The 17,860-nt window shown below is 44.9% G+C and overlaps 1 protein-coding gene across 4 annotated transcripts in view; it reads right to left on the reverse strand.

Moving 5' to 3' along the window:
- WAPL (WAPL cohesin release factor) overlaps nt 1–17,195 on the reverse strand; it is a 56,115-nt gene extending 38,920 nt beyond the window's left edge. Inside the window, exons 1-4 of one of the 4 annotated variants that reach the window (XM_069980641.1) lie at nt 16,940–17,195; nt 5,054–5,580; nt 651–1,697; nt 495–554 (exon numbers count right to left, since the gene is read on the reverse strand). In XM_069980641.1, the coding sequence (XP_069836742.1) occupies nt 495–554; nt 651–1,697; nt 5,054–5,558 (1,612 nt within the window). In that variant the 5' untranslated portion in view covers nt 5,559–5,580; nt 16,940–17,195. Of the gene's footprint in view, nt 1–494; nt 555–650; nt 1,698–5,053; nt 5,581–15,389; nt 15,484–16,691; nt 16,895–16,939 lie in introns of those variants that run through there. The other 3 variants (XM_069980643.1, XM_069980642.1, XM_069980644.1) reach the window with 3 other exon arrangements.
- Nucleotides 17,196–17,860: the final 665 nt, after the last annotated feature.

Here is a 17,860-nt window from a genome sequence, read left to right on the forward strand (position 1 = left end):
ATGAAACCTGTCAACAGAATCAGTGACATTCGGACAATAGAACACTCGAAATCTCCTGGAAACAAGAACTGGTTTGCTTCCATCATGTCTGGCCTTTTGTTAGTCAAGGTAATAAGCACATTTAAGTATCAAATGTGCCCTACGAACAACTAGGTTAGGTATGGTCTGATGAACTTATGCCCACAAACATATCCATCCTAATTTTGCCCCCTTGCATTTTCAATGGAATCCAAATAGCTTAAAAGCAGTCATTGCTTTTATAGGGTGTACTGTCTAGAGAAGTTTCTGAATATTTGGAGAAATCTACAATGTAATACGTATAATTTACATTGTTACTAGAGAATTTACATCCATACTTTAAAACTAACTAAACAAAACATGTAATGGTAGGTTACATGTCCCGCTCACCATTTAAGAGAAGGAAATTAAGAGACAGCACGAATAGCTGGAGCCCACCACCTGTTTATGTGTATACCTATGTATACATCACTTACCTTTGTTTTTGCTTGGGAGTGGACTACTACTGCTGCTGGTTTGAGTGGTGAGTGGCTTCTCTGTAAAATGTGGTGCAAAACGTGCATTTTTTCTTAATAAATTTACACAATAAATTTTGCATCAACATCTCATAAATTATTCCCAAAAATACTTACCGATACTGTTTGCAGACTGCATACTCTGCATATTTGTACTGAGTCCTAGGCTGGCCATACAGGACTCTGACGCCATCGCTGCACTCTTGGCTTTCTTTTTTGATTTTCTTTCTTTTTGCTGCCATTCATCTAGATCCTCATCATCACTTTCACTCAGGTCATCAAATCCAAAATATTTTATTCTATAACTTGACTGTCCAAGAGGTTTAGACCCTGCATCACCACCACCTCCATCATCTTGGTCATCAAACCCAAAAAACTCCAATTTGGCATCCTTTTTTGATTTTGTATTACCAGGGCGAAACCTTGTTGTAGTTTTTGCTGTTGCGAGATCAGCTTTTTTCCTAAGACGCCCTGCCTCCCCTAAATCTGTAGAAGGGCTTGCAGTAAGCTCATCCATACTCCGTTCCATGCTGTCCTGTATGGTAACATTACATACAGACAAACATGAAGGGTGGAGAACTGTGTAATCTCTAGTCCGACCAGTAGGTCTAGTACCACTGCTCTTACTCACAGAATTGGTCTTGTCTGTGTTATAACTGGAACCATCTAAGAGTTTATCGAAGTTTGAAGAACCCTGTGAAGATTTTGTTTTGTTGGACCTACAGTATGTTCTACAATTACTAAGTTTTACACCACCTTGGAGAACATCTTCACCTATTTGTTCCTCAGGGTTGATTGGTTCTTCTTCTTTAATTTGGATGATGTCATCTTCAACCTTAGGACTACTTGGACCCAAAGTTAACTCAAGGTCTGGAGTTTCTGAATTATCTTCAGTCAGATCCTCCCAGTCAAACAGTCCAAATCTCTGTGTCTCTTTAGCCTGTTCTCTTTGTACAGGAGAATCCAATTTCTTGATGGGTTCGAAATCCCAGTCATCTGTGTCAGTGGTAAAACTGGAGAGGAGTGAATCCACAGGTTTTTTGTTACTATTACAAGATTTTGTGGGAACCCCAAAAGCTAAAGTATCAAAGAATTTGCTGTCGTAGTCACTCTTCTTTTGAACAGTGCAACTATTTTTGTCTTCCATGAAACTCTGTGCATTACCTTGTGAGACAAAAAAAAAAAAAACATATGTAAGACTTACACATAAATGCCTAAACTGGAAAAAAAATCATATGAACTGCACCTTAGACAGTTATGGCAACAAACACTTGCTGAGGCATTATGAGTCACCCTAGTTATAGGCAATCCTATGTCCTGTGATACTTCTTGCTCATGTCCAAAACACGGCATGAGGATTATAATTACTAAATAGAATTCGCTACATGAAACATCCCAATAATAAGCTTACATGGTCGTGAAGGTAATAGCGGATAGTTATTATGTGTTGAAAATAGTAGCATTGTTCTGTATCTAGAACTAAAACAGTACTCAACTGTTAAAGTGAACCTGTCACCCCCCCCGTGCCGGAGTGACAGGCTCCCGACCTCCCGCTACAGCCCCCTATACTCACCTGATCCCGCTTCTAGATCGGGTCGGGTCACAGAGATCTCAGCCGATGCAGCCCGGAGCGCGCGCTGAGAGATGAGTTCAACGCTCATAGAGAATGACGGAGAGTCCAGCGCTCCGTCATTCTCTATGAGCGTTGGATCTCCGTGACCCGACCGGATCCAGAAGCGGGACCCGGTGGGATCAGGTGAGTATAGGGGGCTGTAGCGGTGGGTCGGGAGCCTGTCACCACGGCACGGGGGGGGGTGACAGGTTCCCTTTAAATTCCTGTCTCTAAAAGATTTTTGCTTCCAAAGATCTAAAGTCTACTCGTCAGTCATCTATCTCCCTGAATCCACAAGAGAACCTTTAAGGAGTACCTGTCATTAAAAAAAAATTCTGACACGTCATCAGGCTAAGCACAGTCGTCTTCTGGCTCTGTCACGTGATCAGTCAGACTTCATTATAAGATTATGAGACAAAGGGCCGGGAGAGGACCGCGCTTAGCATGGTTTTTCCCTGGCTCATCTCCCAATTGGTACAGGTCTGAACACTCAGACCTGGACCGATCAAAACTTTTGACAAAGTCCTCTCCCACTGGTACCTAAATCAATTTATTGTCCAAAAATGTAAAGGGGGAACTCAGGATAAGAAAAACTTGTTTTCTATTAAAAGCACATTAAGTGTTATATAGATGTGTCTATACAATGTATTACCGTATCTGTACGGTTCTGCCATTCTGGTAGCTGATAAAAATCCAGGAAGTGAAAAGAAAAGGGCCTCTGTGCCAATTCACATTGTCTCCTGTTCCCTCTGCTCTCCCCTCTTAGGAGACAAATTTTCCATGCCTCTGCCTCACATTGTGTGTGTTTGCTGAGATCAAGCTGATGATGCAGACAGGGGGCAGGGCGTAATCTCACAGGAGGTTTGGCTGGATCCCCCAATCCCCTGAGTAATTCACCATCTCTGACCAGCCAAAAGCAGGTGCAGCACTAATTTTACTAATTGCGATGGGTGGGGGGACTGTGATGATCAGCAGAGGGAAAGCATTGCATTCTGGGCACTGCTCAACCAGGAAGGACAAACACAGAACAAAAAAAAAAAAAAATGGACTTTTGGTAGTTTCAAAACTGGGATAACCTCTACCTGGAGTTCCCCTTTAATAAAAACTACCCAGATAGGTGCTGGAGATGTGGCATATTCCCAGGTTCCTATATACATATGGCAAAGCAAAGGCACTCTAATAGAGATGAGCGAACCTCGAGCATGCTCGAGTCCATCCGAACCCGAACTTTCGGCATTTGATTAGTGGTGGCTGCTGAAGTTGGATAAAGCCCTAAGGCTATGTGGAAAACATGGATAAAGTCATTGGCTGTATCCATGTTTTCCAGACAACCTTAGAGCTTTATCCAAGTTCAGCAGCCACCGCTAATCAAATGCCAAACAATCGGGTTCGGATGGACTCGAACCCGAACCCGGTTCGCTCATCTCTACACTCTAACCTTCTAGAAGACCATCTCCTCTCACATTAGCATTTCCAAACAAATCAGTCCCCTGCACCCCAGAGGTTTGTCTCCTACAACATCCCCCCACAACTTAACAGCTCATACATACTTCTCCTGGCAGTGGTCAGGCTGCTTACAGCAACCTCTGGAATGTTAGAAACTCCCCTTTTTGAACAGCATTAGCTCCAAACGGCAGATCAGCTTTACCGTTTAGAGGAGCTGGCTTACTGGGAGGCCTTCTTACAGATATGAGCTCTGTGGGACAGATTTTGGAACATCCAATCACACTCATAATTGTGCCTTACCCTGTATCTGTGTTGTCAACCGGATATTCAATTTTGACATTCTCAGTTCTAGTTTAGCATATTCCCCAGTCAATGTTCTAAGACTCCTTGTTAAAGTGAAACACTGAGGCCTTTTTCACACGATCCGTGCCGCGGTCCTCCTCCGGATCACGGCATGGATCCCCTAGCTGGAGACACCCCCTTCCCGCAGAGATGACAGGGGCGCATGATTTGCGCTCCTCTCATCGCATCTACTACTCACCTATTACCCCGGTCAGACCGGCTACACACGCTCACCGAAAGTGGCCTGGACTACGCTGCTGGTTGGAAAGGGTGAAAAGGTGAGCAGTAGATGCGATGACAGGAGCACACATCATGCTCTCCTGTCCGCTCAGCTGCCAGGTAATAGCTTGGTACCCAAAATTGTCTTTTTCGGGACGTGTGAATGCAGTCTGACTTGAAGGGACACCACTTTGCCTAACTGGTGTGAGAGAGTGTCTTATTTTCAGGGGATGTTTAATTTTTTTATGAAGAAGAATCAACACTTGAATTGAGAACATTTATTATATACTGTATAGTAGTTGTCATCACAAACCAGCATAACCAGACAAAACCAACCACCTCCGCCCTACCTGCCCCCTCCCCCTTTGTGGTGTGGTGGCCGTGGTCTTACTTTTTGGGGATGTCTTATTTTAAGCTATCCTGTAAATCCTGCACTATACCTTATTTTCAGGGAAACAGGGTAGTTGTTATTTGAGTATAAGACCACAAGTATATATTGTACTGCCCAATCGCTATACACTATATAGCCTATATTAAACCCAGAATTCTAAAGTGCCAGGGCATCTTGTGTATTGCTACCTTTTCGCTGTGATATTGTGGTCCTGTGTGAGGAGTTATTTTATTTCACTGTGTATTTTACTTGTGTATGTGATCTAATTATTGGTAAATAAAGCATTATATTTGAGTATATTTGGTTGTTGCCTCTTTGGAGGATATTTTTGGGCCATGGCAGGCCTATGGTCAGTATAGGAGTTTACAGGTTTATTCAGACTAACCTATAGAATAAAAATAACTTGTCAGCTTTACCGTAAAGTGCATTACGGAAACCCTAAAAAAAAATAATATATATATATATATACACACACACACACACAATTCCGCAAAAGATATTGTTTAATACCTGTGGTTGTTTTCTTAGGTGAGCTTAGATGTTTATTATCTTCTGGGATTTTGTTTGCATGTTTTTCTTTCAATCCATGTAATGTACTGTCAAACGAAACATATTTATATGACACCGAGGATTCTAAAGGATGATCTGTTCTGCTATTTGCATCTAACACAGGGGTGACATTCTCTGATCCTGTTGCACCAAGACGTTCTGAGGATTGTTGAGAGACACTCTTAGGCTGCGAGATGTTTTTAGATGAAACTGGCTTTGACTCTTCATCACTATCAAACCCGAAAGGATCCTCTGCAGTGTCATCATCGTCATCAACTTTGGTTCGCTTTGGGAGATCTGCAACATCTGGTTTATGATTCGGTCTCTTCTGTCCTACTTTGGCCACAAATGTGGTCTCTCCCCATTTTGTACTGAGAGTGGTTCGTTTATTGGAGAATACTTCATCAAACTTAGAGCTTCCATTTCCACCCTTGCGGCTATACGTTTTCCCAAATCTGGATGTCATGTTGAAGCCTGTTTCATATTCTCTGTGACAAAAGAAACAAAATTATATTAAAAACTTAATAAAACTACTTACTAACGTTTATGTAAAGCTGTATACTGTCAGCCATGTGATGTCAAGCATTTAAGCACATTTTCTAATGTTTATTACCAAAACCTTCCAAATCCCCAAGTGTGTCTACAGGATTTGTCACGAATAGATGCTGCACTTGGACCCATGATGACATTCTCTAGGTCACTAGCCTATGTTTACCAATCAGTGTAAAACAAACTGGTATAATTTGCTCATAAGATCTGCTATGTTCTCCGCTGTCAAGGCCATATAACACTGATTTATTAGAGTTTTGCTTGTTTCACTCTTCAGTGCCCACAACTACCAGAGCAGCCTCCGAACAAAACAGTAACAACTTGACTTGACTTTATTTTTTGCTTTTGCAAAGTATCACTTTGGTATTGACAATCGTCAATACAACGCCGTTGTTTAAAAAAAACAAAATGAAAAAAAAAACAACATGGCGCCCATACACTAAATTTCAGCAGTGAGTGCACATAGCCTTTCAGTGTTTTCAACCCACTTCAGATTTTGGTTGAAAAATACTAAGGCAAAAATACTGAGTGTGAACATAGCCTTATAGTGACACTGTCATTAAAAATTATTTTAGTACAGGCAATTTTAAGAAACTTTGTAATTGGGTTTATTAGTAGAGATGAGCAAACCGGGTTCGGGTTAGAGTCGATCCGAACCCGATCGTTTGGTATTTGATTAGCTGGGGCTGCTGAAGTTGGATAAAGCTCTAAGGTTGTCTGGAAAACATGGATACAGCCAATGACTACATCCATGTTTTCCCACATAGCCTTAGGGCTTTATCCAACTTCAGCAGCCACCGCTAATCAAATGCCGAAAGTTCAGGTTTGGATGGACTCGAGCATGCTCGAGGTTCGCTCATCTCTATTAGCCGAAAAATGAATTTTTATTATGAAAAAGCTGTTTGAAGCTCTCCCCCCTGTCTTTATTGTTCTCTATGGAGAGGGGAGAGATGAGGCACCAAAACAGGACAACAAAGAGTTAATTTACAGCTACATCAGCACTGACAGCGGCTCCCTGTGGTGTAATCCTTTGCTCTCTGCTCCCGACTAATCTCCCTTCTCCCTCCCCTCTCTAAAGCACAGACAGGATCCGACTGATGTAAAACAGTCGATATTTCCTGATTCTGAGCAGTGGATGACAGAAAGGAGAGAAGGGGGGACCTGGGAAAAGTCTTAAATGCAGATAATGGCATATTTGCCTAATAAACCCACTTACAAAGTTTCTTAAAATAGACTATTGATTTCTGCAAAAAATATTTTAACGACAGTGATCAGTAATTTAAGTCTATGGGGCCAACCAGGTCTCAAACAGAGTGGAGAGAGGAGAACCCAGGACCATACTTTTCTCCCTGCTCATCTGTTGGGTTTGAAAACTTGTTTTTTTTGTGAGTGACAAGTACACTTTAAGGATAAGGCTGGGCTGCAACGATTTGTGGTAAAACAGCTTGCCAGTGCTGGCACCAGCTGCAAATTGTGAGACCAGCCTAAATGTTACTGCTATAATACAAAGAAAAGACTGAATCTGGCCATTAGTAATCTGCTTAACTGAGCAGAACACTTACATGCACGTCAAAGCAAATGCGCAATATTCAACACATGATGAACAGTGTTTGATGGTAAAAATAAACAGGTGCCTTTAACAAATGCATTTTTCCAAATGTGAATTTATACTACAACAAAAAATTTCTAATGCCAAAGAAAGTGACATGTGGTTTCCACTGGAAGGGCCAGTTCACAATAAGGAGTCAGCCAGGAAAGTATTTCGGGCGGAAAGTGTTCTCACGGAATCCGTAAGGAAACTGTTCCGCCTGGAATCACCTCTAGCGGAATTCTGCACAAATTCCTTTTTCATTTAATCAAATTCATTCATTTTGTCCAATTCCAATCATAACCGGTGCTGAAAAATTTCAAGAGCAGAAACTCACAGCTCAATTCATTTCAATGCCAGCGGAATCACCCACAACTGACCTGTCAATTCTTCAGGTGGAAAGAGGATCAGACGTGGAAATTTGCATGTGGAAATTCCGCTGTGTGAACTGCAGAATGCAAATTCCATTGAATTCAATGGAATTTGGCTCTGCACTATATTTTTGGGCAGAATTTTCAGCGAGGAATCAGCGCTGAAATTAAGCGCTGATTTCTCAGTGTGAATTGGCCCTAAGGGAATGACAGTTATGTTAAACCACATGCAGTGTCCCCCGCAGCACTGACATACCAGTATACCCCACACCACTATTATTGGTCAAGTTCAAGATCCGCGCTGGAAAACCCGCAATCCCAATAGGTGGGTGATAGTACAGATGAAAGAGCATCCAAGTGGTGAAATTTCAAATCTTTATTGTGCAGTAGTATGTATGCTTGACTCCACAATAAAGATTTGAAGATTTTACCACATAGATGCTGTTGGATGCTCTTTCATCAGCAGAGAGCACTGGATCAGACTAAAAAGAAAACAACATTTCCTGCAGGACATTCGGAGGCTGATAAGTATGGGAAGACTTGAGATTTTTAAATAGAAGTAAATTACACATCTATATAACTTTTTGAAACCAGTTGACTTTAAAGGGGTTATCTAGCAAATATCTTTTTCTTCCAAGCCAAACACAATGCTTGCATTCTAACTAACCTTAACACCGAACCTTAGCAAAGATATGCTATAACTGCAGAGAGAGAGCGCGAGTGCAATCGCCAAGGAGAATAGAATGGCAACAGTTTAGTTTGATTCTCCACAGTTGGATGCTGCCTTAGGGCTGCAAGGAAATCATGGATACAGCCTAAGGCTGGGTTCACACTACGTATATTTCAGTCAGTATTGTGGTCCTCATATTGCAACCAAAACCAGGAGTGGATTGAAAACACAGAAAAGATCTGTTCAGACAATGTTGAAATTGAGTGGATGGTCGCCATTTAATGGCAAATATTTGCTGCTATTTTAAAACAACGGCTGTTGTATTGAAATAATGGCAGTTATTTACTGTTATATGGCGGCCATCCACTCAATTTAAACATTGTGTGAACAGAGCCTTTCTGTGTTTTTAATCCACTCCTGGTTTTGGTTGCAATATGAGGACCACAATACTGACTGAAATATACGTAGTGTGAACCCAGCCTAAGGTTGTATCCATGTTTTCAAGGACTCCCAAGGGCTGCCTCCAACTTTTGCAGCCACTGGGAGTCAAAAGGAGAGCGTTCGGATAATGTTACCAAACCCAAAATGAAAGATCAACACGAGTTAGTTTCTATACTTCCCTGGTCTCCACAGTCCCCAGATCTCTAAAGGGCCTTTTACATGGGTCACGCTACTGTGACCAATAATCACCCTGTGTAGAAGTGACAATGATCAGCCAAAGAATGGGCAAATGCCTGATCCTCAGCTGATCGGTTCTTTTAAATCTGCTTTAGGGTACAAACACACACACCATATACGCAGCAGATACGCAGCAGATTTGATGGTACAGATTTGATGCTGTGTTCAGTTATTTAGATCTAATCTGCTGCGTATTTGTTGCGTATTTGCTGCGTATCGCAGCAGTAAATACGCTGCGTATACGGTGTGTGTGTTTATACCCTTAGGGTACAAACCCACTTGACGTATTTGCTGCGTGAATCAGTCTTAAAAATAAGCAGGCAAAACGCAGGTTGGCTTTATACAATTGTTCTGTGTTAAAATACGCAATTGCGTATTTTTGAAGCGTGAAGCTTGTTGTTAGCAAAGCATCAGTTGTTAAAATACGCAATCGCGTATTTTTGAAGCGTGAAGCTACATGCGTTTTTCGCACAGGTTGTTAACAACTGATGCTTTGCTAACAACAAGCTTCACGCTTCAAAAATACGCAATTGCGTATTTTAACGCAGAACAATCGTATAAAGCTAAACTGCGTTTTGCCTGCTTATTTTTAAGACTGATTCACGCAGCAAATACGTCAAGTGGGTTTGTACCCTTAAAGTTTATTGTTGTCGCCTGCACATTCTGTAAGCAGGGTTAAATGTGGCTAATAATAAAAGGAAACTGACAGCACAGATATGTATGTATCTGTGCTGTCCGTTTCCAAATTACAAGCAGTGGTATACACTTACCATCCGTGCTGCTTATGAGTCGGCATTTTGGTCTCCAATCCTCAGGCCACTGCAGTACCTTCAGGCCTCACCTGCTCCGGAAATATTGACAGCCAGAGGAAGCGGTGTCTGAAGAAACAGCACTAAGTGGAGTACGTGTGGGTAAGGACTTGGACTTTGTGTACTGGTCATAGTTTCGAAAGCCTTGCAGTAGATGAACACAATTGTCCACATTTGTACCCTGTATCCATGTTTTTGTCTTCTGCATTACTACATCTTGGATGCTGTTGGACTATGGATAAGCTTGATGCCAGAGAGAAATGTCAAAAGTTTGAGTGTTCAGACCCTGACTAATCAACAGATTAGCTCTATGTCATTGAAAAAGATGTGCCCCATAAACATTGAGGTTGTTTTGTCACGACACAGATCTGGGAGTGTAACGTGCTGATCATGGTTTCCCCTGGCTCATTCTCATGATCGGTCAGGGTCTGACACCGACATGTAAAATATTTGGCAACAAGTGGTCTTTAAAAAAGTGAAAAATCAAAGTCACAATTCAAAACATTTTTTAAAAGATACTGCACTTTAATTAAAGATTTTATATGTTGCTGCCCTTGGAGAGAACATCCAAGCACAGCCTATTCTTACCTTTTCATGCTCTCCCAGTGTCCCTTGTGTCATCTTCGAGTCCACGGCTGAGTGATCCTTCCTCCACTTCAGAGATGGACTTGTCTTGCAGTGACAGCCCGCGATGCTGTCCCGTCTCAGCGAGCTGTCACTGCCAGACAAGTCCACCTCAAAAGGAGGAGGCAGGATCGGTCAGCCAAAGATAAAGTGGATGATACCGAGGGAGCAGGGAAAGTAAGAATAGGCTGTTATGCTCTTGTCAGAGGCAGCAACATGTTAAAGCTTTAATTTCAGAGGAATACCCCTTCTGCTACTTGTCTTAGGAGCCAATGTCTTCTCATATGTGTGCAATGTTAAAGGGGTTACCCAGTGCTACAAAAACATGGCCACTTTCTTTCAGAGACAACGCGACTCTTGTCTCCAGTTCAGGTGCGGTTTGCAATTAAGCTCTATTCACTTCAAAGGAACTGAGCAGTAAAACCCCGTCCAAGCTGGAGACAAGAATGGGGCTGTCTCTGGAAGAAAGTGGCCATGTTTTTGTAGCGCTGGATAACCCCTTTAACAGGGGACAATAAACCTTTAATGTTTCAGTCCTTTCGAAATAATCTTATGACATGTCACTGAGACAGAAGTACAATGTGCAACGTTTTGACCCCCAGACACAGCATGGAGTGACCTATTTAATCAATGGGTCCGTGCAAAAGCGGATGGTTACAGATAGACATCTGATTACTGTCTGTAGCTGTGGATCTGCAAATACGGACAGGATTACTGATGTGGGAGGGACCTAAGAAATACACTCGACATTTAAGGAGAAATCCGGCAAAAAATTTTATTGTTTTGATTTGCCCCTTAAAAGTTATACAAATCACCAATCTACCCTTATTATGGGAAATGCACATAAAGGGCTTTTTTCCCCTGCACTTATTACTGCATCAAGGCTTCACTTCCTGGATAAAATGGTGATGTCACAACCCGACTCCCAGAGCCGTGGGAGCGGTGGCTGCTGGAGAGGATGATAGCAGAGGGATGCTCAGTGTCCCTCCAGTGCCCTGTGCCCCTCAGTGTCCCCCTGCCATCATCCTCTCCAGCAGCCACAGCCCGCACAGCTCTGGGAGTCGGGTTGTGACATCACCATGTTATCCAGGAAGTGAAGCCTTGATGTAGTAAAAATTTTTGCTGGACTTCTTTAAAAACTCCAGCCAGCCCCAAGAAAAAGTCATGAAATTATGGAACTCATTGATCTGCCAGATGCAGAAACACACACACTAACACTCCTTGATTTGCTATCAGATGGTTGTCTGAGAAATGTTCTGCCACAATAAAAGCATTTGGACATGCAAATCATCAAGATCCACCGCTGGCAGCTCCCTCAGCAATTGCTGATCAGTGTCAACCCAGATTAGCTCAATAGGAGACAAGTTTGAGATGCTGCCGGCCACATATAGGCTATATAGACTAGTCAGAGTAGCACAAGCAACATGTGGCCTGAGGTTGTCTTATTCAAAACCAGCTACTGGGACACTCTGGAAAAATGGTCGCATTCCCGATTCCACAACCTAACTAACATAACACAGTTTTTAGTGTATCTGGAATAAAGACTTCATATTTCCAGAAGTATAAACTATGTGATGTTCAGTTATGAAGCCCTCTTTGTGGCATTGTTCACATGGTCTTCAGACTAATCTCTAGCCATCATTGCGTCCGACACAGAAGCGGAACTCAAGGGGACAGACTTCGATTGGGGTCTTGCTCTGCATCACAACAGCTTTTGAAAGAAGTAGCATGAGGTCAACTGAACACCCATAGCCGGACATCTAGCATTTGGTTACTGAGGAATTTCCCTTACAGTACAGAATGACTATGTGCCTGTCAATTTAAGGGTTTGCCTCTGTGCCCGTTGTTTCAGAGGAAGCAAGGAACAACTTTTAAAGGTCAGCAATCGCTTCCTCCGCATTTCCTGCCCACTGCCTGTGCTATTACACGCACAGATAGCATGGTGGGCGCCAGCGATAGGAGCTGCCTGAACCATCCATAGATCTCTGGTGCACAAATCGTGATATTTCAACGTTGAAAAACCAGGATCAACTGACAATGTGCATGACGGCTGATCCTGGCCTTTGCACATGCGCCATTACACTAAACAATTATCGGCCTGAATGGTCGGTTATCAGCCAAGTAAGGCCAATAATTGTTTAGTGTAATTCAGCCTTTAGTGTTGCAGAATGTATAATATAGTCTCGCCCGAATTAGCACTCACCCAACAGACAAGACAAACTACCAGCAACAAGCCAGAAAGTGCGAGGCAAAGGGATTAAATAGCTCTCTAGGCTTAACCCTGCATACATGTATGCATATCTGTATATCTGTACACATGGCTTCTGCAAGACACTTGTAAGACACTACCATTGTGTCCAAGCATGTCAAACTCTGGCCCGCAGTACCACTTTTTTTCCAAATGATTTTCTAAAGTTGGCCTGCCAACGTCGCAGTGGATTATAAAAGAGTGGTCTGGATGGCCAATCGCATCATCCATATTATAAATTTTAGGCCACAGGCAGTTTTATGCCTGCGGCCTACATGTCAGCGAGTCATGTCCCATCTCGGGCAGCTTGGCAACATCTTCACACACATCCTGCAGCAGGGGACTGTCAGCATGGAAGCCGGAAGAGGCAAATCCAGTCTCCCAGTGAGACACTAATGGGGCAGTAATGAACAACTATTGTGGGAGCTAGCTACTATGTGGGACAGTACTGGGAGCGCCACACAAAGATCTGGCAGTGCCAGGAACGGCATACGGACGCTTCGATAAATATCAAGTGTGACCCGCAACTTTGTCCAACTTTTTAATTTTGGTGTAATTTGAGCACCCCTGTGCTAGACTCAGATAAGCATTCATGTTTACATCCATAGAAAGACCAGCTGCCATCACCTCAAGCTGTGCTCAAGGATCAAACATGACTTGGCTGTGGCATTGGCCAGTCAGGCTGAGCCCAACTAAAAGAAAGCCCCTCCAACACTCCAATCTGGAGAACAGGGACCCCCCCCAGCTGCACGCTGGACCCCCACAATCTCTACACATATGGTGGCTAAGGCATAATTACCCCAGATGGATTAGCCCTTTAAAGGCATCCTAAGGAACAAACTCTCTAGACTGTTCCAATGGCAATGACCACAAGATGCTTTTCACAATTTTTCAAAGGGGTATTTCAGAGAAAAAAAAAATGTGTTTTTTTTTTTCATTTGACGTGTCACACCTGATTGTTGCAAGGAGACAGGTTTATAGACTTTCTACAGACTATATCCTGCATGGAGGAGAAAAACGGGGATAGAAGCTGTAAGCTGAATGATTCTCCCCTCCAACTTTTCACGTGTCAAAATGTACCAGGCTAAAATACACTTCCAACTTCAACAATACAACTTTACTTCCAAATGATTTTAGGTATATTCACATTGGGTCACAAGAAAAGAACATTTCCACTGCAGAGCCCACATGAACATGCAAATAACTTTGAAATATGAAATAAATGACCTTTGCTTCATGGTATTTTGTTTCATATTTATTGGTACCCTGGCACCAGTTCCATGGAAATACGACACGCCAATCGAGCCACATTATGCAAAAGCATCGCTAAACTGCTCCACCATAACAAAGATGCATGCCCTGCTGTAAAACAGTGCTCCACATTGCCAGTTCTCAAGCCCCCCCCCCCCCCCCCTCCCAAACAGGTCATGGTTTGAGGCTATCCCATACAAAGTACACAAGTGGTATGGTGATACCTGATGTACGGACTAGAATTATTTCATCTGTAAAAAAAAAAAAAAAAAAAAAAAAAGAAGACCTGTTGGGGGTATGGATTTTCAACCTGTAGCCTTCCAGCCAGGACTTTAGCTGTTCAGGCATGATAGGAATTGTAGTGTTACAACCGCTGGAGGGACAGAGGTCGGACATCACTGCTGTAGAGCATGTATTTCATACATATCAGCATGTTAGGTCTCATCTACATTTCATTTGTCTCTATTAACATATATGCCAAAAAAACCTCTTCCAATGTATGCACTAAACAGAGGCTTTGAAAACTACCTAAGGGAACATACCCAACCTTAAAGTGAAACAAAAAGCAGGTTACAAGACTTTAACCTGTTATGTTCATAAAGTTCACAGGATTCTAAGAATGAAAATGACATTTGTTTCTTCATCCTCAGCACCTTTGTCAGTAAATCTTCAGTTTAACTAACATGGTAATTTGATGCACTGGGGTGGGACTCCAGCACAGATGTGCCCACCTATTCAGGAATATAGAGGTGGCCCCCTGCAGTGACATCACTCTGATCCTCATTGCTACACAGTGCTGGATGGATATTCATGAGGAGGGGAGGATCCATGTACTGAGAGCACTAGGACCACCTCAGTGTACCAAACTAATGGTGCTGGGGAGAAAATACATCATCATCATCTTTATTCTCAGTGTCCATGGCCATATAGGTACATAAGAGCAGATTAGAGTCTTCTAACCCACTGTTAGTTTTCCTATAATACGCTGCAGATTTTATGTTACATATTAAATATCAAATAATTTGATGCTGTGGGTATCACTTATGTACTTACATGCCATAACAGTCTAGGGCGACATGCCACTGTTTAGTGCTCATCACAGGCACCAGTCTAGCACTCACTGGGTTGGTTTAGCCCCCTGAAGCTGATCATGGTCGGTACCAAGGTTTCACCACCCCTGCCCCTTTGCTACAACTGGATATTATTGGCCTATCCTGGGGAGTCTGGTTGACAAAACTGGAAATGTCCTCTAAGTTATGTTCTGTTTCTTAGTTGTGCCCTTTGTAAGGCTACGTTCACACACTCCTATGAGCAGTCACTATGGCATGTCACATCACTGGTATATATTAGAATATCTATATATACTGCCTATTCACTTTATTAGTGTGGATGTAGTCTACTCTGACCTTGTCTAGTCTATTTGACAGAAGCATACTTTGTTTTTGAGAAAGTGCCGTGTAATACAACACACATCAGATCACCTTTTTTTTAACAGTTTAACACACCTACCATGTAGCCCCCAAAACATAATGTGGAAGCTCTGTATAACCTCATAGCCGTCTCATAGTGGGTAACACGCATATCTGGGGGACAAGGGACCCCTGTACACCAGTGGTGGGCCCTGTGGTCAGACCCCATCAATAGAGAATACTAAACAGTGTGATGTCACCATCCAGGATGTGTCCCCTTTGTATAAGGGGCTGCACATAACAATCCTATACATTACCAGCAGCAGCGTAAATATTACACACAACTACAGGAAACAGCCATCATACTGAGGTAAACACCAACCATCCAGCCCATCCACCAGCCCAGCACTCTCCCCCCCATCCACCCGCCCAGCACTCTCTCCCCCATCCACCCGCCCAGCACTTCCCCCCCCATCCACCAACCCAGCACTCTCCCCCCTATCCACCAGCCCAGTACTCAACCCCCCATCCACCAGCCCAGCACTCAACCCCCCATCCACCAGCCCAGCACTCATCCCCCCCCCCATCCACCAGCCCAGCACTCACCCCCCCCCCCATCCACCAGCCCAGCACTCATCCCCCCCCCCATCCACCAGCCCAGCACTCATCCCCCCCCCATCCACCAGCCCAGCACTCATCCCCCCCCCATCCACCAGCCCAGCACTCATCCCCCCCCCATCCACCAGCCCAGCACTCATCCCCCCCCCCATCCACCAGCCCAGCACTCATCCCCCCCCCATCCACCAGCCCAGCACTCATCCCCCCCATCCACCAGCCCAGCACTCATCCCCCCCCCATCCACCAGCCCAGCACTCATCCCCCCCATCCACCAGCCCAGCACTCATCCCCCCCCATCCACCAGCCCAGCACTCATCCCCCCCCATCCACCAGCCCAGCACTCATCCCCCCCCCATCCACCAGCCCAGCACTCATCCCCCCCCATCCACCAGCCCAGCACTCATCCCCCCCCATCCACCAGCCCAGCACTCATCCCCCCCCCATCCACCAGCCCAGCACTCACCCCCCCCCCCATCCACCAGCCCAGCACTCACCCCCCCCCCCATCCACCAGCCCAGCACTCACCCCCCCCCCCCCCATCCACCAGCCCAGCACTAACCCCCCACCCCCCATCCACCAGCCCAGCACTAACCCCCCACCCCCCATCCACCAGCCCAGCACTCATCCCCCCCCCCATCCACCAGCCCAGCACTCCCCCCCCCCCCCCCCCGCCCCATCCACCAGCCCAGCACTCCCCGTCCCCGGCCTGTAAACCGCAAGCACAACGCAGCCCGGTGTGTCAGAGGCCAGGCCGCAGCGCGCGGAGAGCCGGCCCCGTCCGTACCGGCAGAGGACAGCAGCCGGCCCGGGAGCACGGCAATCCGGAGGGCCTTGAAGTTGATCCCAAGGCCGCTGGAAAGTTTCCTGCTCCCCCCGCAGGCCACAGGAAACTTCCCCAAAACTCGGCCATAGACAGGCCCCGGGCGGCAGGCCGCAGCTCCGGGATCGGAGACAGAGCGGCGGGGGAGCCGTGTGCCCTGGGCGTCATCCATGCGCTCCCCCCCACCTCTAACCCTCCCGGGGAGAACTCACACGCTCTAATCCCCTGGGCTCCACTCAGAGCTCGTCGTCTCCCTCTCCAGCAGCGGCCAGGTCTCCTCGGCGGCGCCTCCGCCTTCTCCTCTGCTCCCCGACAGACAGGCGAGGCCCGGCCCGGCCAAGAGAAGACAGATAAACCGAGAGGAAATATCCGGCTGTTATTATTTAAACAGGGCCCGGGAACATCCCTCCGCCATTTGCCCCCCTTCCGTCACTACGCTCACACAGCGCCCGTCCGACCAATCAGAGAGCCCCTTACTCAGCCATTAACCAGCAGAAAGCATTACGCATGCGCCGCCAAGGGCGGGTACCAACTGGTGACGCAGAGCAGTATACGAAACCAATAGGGTGATTCCGAATGCGGAAGTTGCATAGCATGCTGGGACTAGTAGTTTTCTGACAGTAGTTTTGTTATTTGCCGGTTATATTATTGTGTGCGGTAATTAAGTTCTTATTTATTTTTTTTATTAAGTGCAGTATGTATTATATCGTACAACGCTTCAAATCCACAGGTTGCCTACATCTGTAGTTCTCTAAATATGCTTTACGGCAGGGTTTTCCAGCCTGTGGCCCTACAGCTGTTGCAGAACTACAACCTGCATCATGCAGTTTGCCAGGACCTTATGGAAGTTGTTTTTCAACAGCTGAAGAGTCTGTGACTTTCATGGCATGATGGGAGTTGTAGTTTGGCAACAGCTGGACGACCTGTAATTGTCACAGCACGATGAGAGTTGTAGTTTTGTAATCTCATTTACAGAAACATGGGCACGTATCTGCACATGCTAAATAGTAGTAATTCTTCATATAAATGCCTTATCACAAACGTTGTCCAAAAACATCCCTTACCCTTCTTTAGCAGCTGGAGAAGGGACCGCTTAAAGGGGAACTCCAGGTAGAGGGGGGGGAATTAAACTT

This window comes from Dendropsophus ebraccatus, chromosome 8 (genome assembly GCF_027789765.1).
Source record: "Dendropsophus ebraccatus isolate aDenEbr1 chromosome 8, aDenEbr1.pat, whole genome shotgun sequence".
NCBI classification, from domain to species: Eukaryota; Metazoa; Chordata; class Amphibia; order Anura; family Hylidae; genus Dendropsophus; species Dendropsophus ebraccatus.